Source organism: Typopeltis vanoorti, chromosome 1, assembly GCF_054136105.1.
Source record: "Typopeltis vanoorti isolate ZY-2024b chromosome 1, IOZ_Tvanoo_1.0, whole genome shotgun sequence".
Lineage (NCBI taxonomy): Eukaryota > Metazoa > Arthropoda > Arachnida > Uropygi > Thelyphonidae > Typopeltis > Typopeltis vanoorti.
In genome coordinates, this window is record NC_143549.1 from 151598553 (window position 1) to 151604457 (window position 5905).

At 32.8% G+C, this 5905-nt stretch overlaps 1 protein-coding gene across 1 annotated transcript; it reads right to left on the bottom strand.

Annotated features, from left to right (window-relative positions):
- Positions 1-257: 257 nt before the first annotated feature.
- On the bottom strand, positions 258-1316 carry LOC150110544 (tyramine receptor 1-like). The gene has a single exon (XM_090401028.1). The coding sequence runs from the start codon at positions 1314-1316 to the stop codon at positions 258-260; it is 1059 nt and encodes a 352-aa protein (XP_090257154.1).
- Between the last annotated feature and the right edge of the window lie 4589 nt (positions 1317-5905).

Below are 5905 nucleotides of genomic sequence, written 5' to 3' on the forward strand. Positions count from 1 at the left end.
GTCCTGTAGTAACGATTTGTCGTCAGTTCGTGTTGGTATGATCGTTTTAATATGTTTGGTTTGACAATCAGAAATAAATAAATCATATAATTAGAGGTATCGTATACTATATTTATATTTTACAACCTATATCAATATATTACAGGTACTGTAATAGTAGGTGGGATACCAAAATTTCATTAATGAAGTATGAAAAAATTAAGAACCTATAAAACTTACACAGTAATTTGTAAAAGAGCTAAGAAATTTCAACACCTTTACTGAAAGTTTTGTGTATCGTGAACATGACGTTTCCTTCTGCACCTGTCAATCGTCAACTTAATGAAGGCTTTTTGAAAATCTTTGTTGTTCAATACGTATATAAAAGGATTGATTGCGGAATTCATCCAACCTAACCATCCCAAGCAAGACTTGAGAACAGGGTGAAAATCACACAGAGTACAGAAAGGGGTAATGAGATACATGATAAAGAAAGGTGTCCAACATACAACATAAACCAGCACCAAAAGGGCGAAAGATTTAGCAATTCGGCATTCCTTTTCGAATGCGACACAGTCGACGATCTCATTGTGTTTCGAAACCGGTCCATTAGATAATGGTATTTGTTTTTCAGGTGTCTGATTTCCTCCTTTGTTATTTAGTTTCTTTAGGGTGATATCGGATATATCTGGATGAGACTTTGAAAGACTGGTTTGATTTCGTGATATCCAGTAACCATGAGTATCGTGTGACAGTTTGGAAGGATGTTTGGTGACCAAATCGGAAAGCACAAATATATGAGGAGATCTATCTGGATCAGAAGTATCGGTGATAAATATACGAGGGGTTTCAATTTCCTCGTTATTTCTTTGATTTGTAGCAACTTCCGTTTCGTGAACAGCGGCCTTGCCTTCGTCCGACTTGAGCACAGGACGACGGCAGATGGCCACGATTATCCGACAATAAAGAATGCACATCACAACAGTAGGAACATAAAACGAGCCCAGAGCCGAGAAGACGACATACCCTTTGTTGTCGCTATAGTTACAATCCGTTTTGCTTTCCCAATCCCATTCGTGCCAACCGAACATAGGTGGGCACGTTATCAGAGCGGAAATTCCCCAAACACTGGCTATTAAGAAGAGGGCCACGCGTAGTTTTGCTTTTCTTGCGTAAGTGGCTGGCGATGTGACAGCCACGTAGCGATCGACTGCGATACAGCAGAGGTTCAGAACGGAAGCTGTGCAAAGCATCATATCCACAGACACCCATAACTCACATAAAACACTTCCTAATGTCCAAACTGTAGTGACTTCCCGCACTACAGCTACAGGCATTACAAGTAACCCTACAAGAAAATCTGTTGTTGCTAGAGAAAGGATAAAGTAACTGGTCACTGTTCGCAGATGACTAGTCCTGGCTATTGCCACAATAACTAAACTGTTTCCTATTGTTGTGACGAGAATTAGGATCGTAAGAATTGATATGAGGGCGACATCAGCTGAGGAGAAAACTAGTGGAACTCCAGAATCCATTAATTCTTGCAGAAAGTCAGCTGTGATAATACGTTTTCCAGATATTCGCTTCGATGCTGAGTACCTGCGAAGATGAATATAATAATTAGATGTACAAAATGATTTTCGCATATTAATGATAATGTAAATATTAACTTATTTTTGATAAATTAATATACAAACCTTATTCGTTTTATGACGAAAATGAGCTGGAATCAAATCGTATAAGTTATAAGTGATACTTATTTATAATTTGGCTACTATGATGCTGTTGGTTGTGTATTTTTCATATCAGCAAACAATTGATTAATTCATAGAATTCTTATCTAATTGTGATAATGAAGAATGATGTAGATGAACTAAACAACACATCTATAACGATATTATTTTTCGGAATAGCAAGGTTCTGACCCAAGCTAAGCTGTGAAGAATATTTATAGATGAGCTGAAGGGGATCTGTTAGTCTCACATGGCATTTTCAATTTTCCTAACGGAAACTCAGAGTTTGCCGCATCAAAACGTCTAACAAAGTGAAGAACATACAATTACCACAAACTGCACAAGTAGTTATCCGAAAGTTTTTTTTTTATCTATTCAATATCCGCTGCTTCTACAGAAAAGCGCTAATGGTTTTCAGCTCTTTATTTGTATTTTTAATTTGGAAGATTGTTTTAATTTGTGTAAGCCAGTAAAAATACCTTAAAACGAACTGTTACGATTTAAGTCTTTACTTGGCTAATTATATCATTACCAAATTCTTTCAAATGGAGACTTTTTAAGTGATTTTACACACTTGGCACTCGTTCTGTTTTTCCCGAAAACATTGGAAATTATCTAGATAACGAGTTTCTGTTTAATAGCACTGGGAATGCCGAGAAATGGAACAACCAACCATTATTCGCTTAATTCCTCTCAAATCCCTACAGATAGATAGTTGCAAATGGTCCGGAAGGCTCATAGGATTGGTTATTTTTAAGATATCATCACCAACTAGCAGGGTAAATATCCCACAGAGTATTCATTGGAGTATAAAGATAACAATACTTTTTACGGGCGAATGTGATACGTTTCATTTAGAACTCTGTAAAATGAGATATTTAATGTTTTAGATAATCTAATTGTTTCTGAGAAAATAAGTGAACTTTATTTTTCAAAATAAAAAAGAAAGATTTTGTGATCTGCAAAAGACTATAAAATCATAGAAGTGATAAGCACTACTTTTGTTTTTATTAAAGCAGCGGTTTGCGTCACGTACAACTTTTTTCTATAACCGTTCTATCTTTTAGCATTGTATTATTACTAATAATACAATGCTAAAACATACAACGGTTATAGAAAAAAATTGTATAGAAAAAATTAGGCTTGGATTAGCTAGTAATACTATTTCTTCCCTGAGATAATTAATCGTTATAAAAGGGATTAAAAAAGTCTGGATTATTACACACACACACACGCACGCGCGCGCGAGCAGCTTATTAAAAATCAAATGATGAAATTTGCATCCTTCTAATTCTTAAAACTTGTGAAGAGCTAATATTAAGCATTGATTCAATCCGAAACAATAATCACATATTGAGGCTAATCGATGAAGAACCACTACTATGAGCGCAGTCCTATTTAAATTAAATTATAGGATAATGAATATTAACTCTAAACTCTTGCGCTGTTCATTTTTCGTACTTGTTTATAGCAATTTCCTGTTGGCATAAACTTTGTTTTCTCATAAGAAATCCAATAATGTTTTTTATCAGTATGAAAAGAAAAGATTCTCTAGCATCTAGTCTCTGTGTGAGTCAGTGCCCTGATGCATTAATTTTACTGTTTCAGCATATTATAAAGCCAGAATTCCGAGATTTAATAAGGCTAACCAGCAAGCAACTAACCAAGCAACAAGTGAACTGAATTACAATTTGGCAGTGATCTTTCTCAAGATTGTACATTTGGAATTCAAATAATTATAGGAAACTACTTATGCTTATACTTATATATTATGTTCATGGAATGATTTTAGGATTTTGTTTTTAATTTTATTCTCTTAGCGCAATAAAAAATATCCAATTTGCTTGCAGATCTCTATCATACTGGACGGTGCAATACAGAAAGTGCAATTTATTGCTGACTAAGGTTAGAATCCATCGTTTGCTGCATCTAATCTGCAGTGCAATTAATAAACGCATTCGTTTTGCCTCTATGATGCAACAGATGACCTGCTCCATTTAGTGAAGATTGTAAAAGTCACAACATAAACACCCCATGAATAATTACGCTCTGAAATCGTTTCCAGAGATGCGTGGCAGGAAAACTGAGTTAATTAGGCAGGGCTGGTGGCATATTACAATGGATTATGTCTTCATTTAATGGTCGTTTTCACATAGCAGGATCTAACTGCTTTTGCTCAGACTAATGATACCGTTTGTCATCAACAACTGTCACATGATTTCAATGAGGAATTAAAATTTAATTTTATGGCGCTTCAGTTCTTGATTAAATTTTTTATGAAGTACATACATAAATTTCATTTATTTATATAGTTTAAAAATAGAAATTATGTATATATATAAATTCTATATATAAAATTCGTATTATACATGTTAATGTTTATTTCAACGTGAATTCCATAAGTTATTGAACACATATTCACTTTAGAAAGTATAAATATACTTATACACAAGAGAATTTTGTAATTCGAAGGAGCTGATCACTTAATTTTATTATCGTTTTCATCCATCTGTCTTTTGCTATGTATTACTCTTATTAGGCATTTAGTTTTCCAGAATTTCCAAAGGATTTTAACAGCTTCCATTAGTTCTTATGGCATATACACAGAAAGTTCTTTCCTAAAGTACGCCAACATTTTGAAGGAATTCAGTTTAGTATAGAAATATTTATTTTTCGAAGGTTGAAAAAAAAAAAGGTTTTTTTTTAGGGTTTATTTTGTCCTTTAATACCCGGATAATAAATAATTATTGTTTAACATACGCAAATAATTGTAGAAGATTTTTATTGTGTAAATTCTTTTCAAAAAATAAATTCTTGAATTTTTCATTTTGTGAGTTAAGAATTTGTTTAGTTCTAAGAAAACAAAAACTTTGTGATTCATTTTGAGGATTGTTTTAGTTTTTTAAAGGAAAAAAGATTGTCATTTCTTTTGGGAATATGTTTTGTTTTCGAAGACAAAATATGAAAAGTATTCTTGGTGATTTCTGTAGAGAATTTATTTAGTTTCTTTATTATTTTTTTATCAAAATATTTAGCAAAATTTATTTAGCAAAATAAATTGCCTCTTTTATTATAGTAAAGCAACGAAAAGAACGTTGTTTTATGTTGAAAGTTGTTGAGAGATAATAATAATAAAAACATTTCCGCATCGTTTAGTAATATTTAGTATGGCCTTAACGGTTAATTGAAAATAAAGAACAGTGTTGTGTGCTGGGATGATTTAATTTTATACCATTTTTTTTTCTCTTGAAATCTCTCCTCATAATTTTTGCTCTTTTCTCAGTAATAAACCAAGCTATTGGTACAGAAAAGTCTTGTTTAACAGAGAATAAAAAGAGCAATTAAGCCTAAGATTATTTTGCTGGTAATGGTAGCAACAAAGCAGTTTACATAAAGATGAAAGTTAATGGCCCGAATTTCAGGAATTTTATAAATATCTACGTTTGCACTAACTCAGCAAATTCGGATACGACAAACGAATTTTTTTTAGCGAAAGGAATTTAATAAACCTCATATTAAATTGATTTTATCAAAGAGATTTTAAAAATAAAATTTGTGAACAGTGTCTTGTAATATGTAACGTGATTCTTTTGCTTAATTGTATTGCACATTTATTGCAATGTTAAGTACACAGATTTTATTTTAGGCCAATATGACCACAATATTAAAATTTAATAGAATTGAAGCTCATGGACTATGAAGATTGTAAATAAAGTAATGGCAACATATGCACAAAAGTGTAAAATAGTTTACTTTTGAAGTCAAAAGTAAACTATTTAATCTATACTAATAGTTTACTTTTGACTTCAAAAGTAAACTATTAGTATAGATTAAATATATTAAATAATTAAATATAATCTACAAATACCTCTCTTCAGTTTAATCTAAAGTCATATTCTGCACCTGTTTCTAAATTTGTGGGAGCCATTGAATACCATCAGCAGAGTGTTGCCTGCTGATATCAATCTAAGACCCTCTTGCACATCACGAAACCACAGATCTCTGAAGGGTGTGTGTGTGGGGGGGGGGGGGGTTCTTTCATTTTGAGGAACAAGTCGAAATGTTAAGGACTCATATCCGTTCAATAAGGAGGATGTTCCGATATTTCGTATTTCCACCTGTCCAACATCACAATCACCAATTGCGAAATCCAAACATTTTTTGGATTGTCTCTTCAGTTCAGGCTCAAAAGC

Bases quoted from the DNA above. Each gene is read 5' to 3' on its own strand.
- LOC150110544 (XM_090401028.1), bottom strand. From the start codon at position 1,316: ATGCCTGTAGCTGTAGTGCGGGAAGTCACTACAGTTTGGACATTAGGA.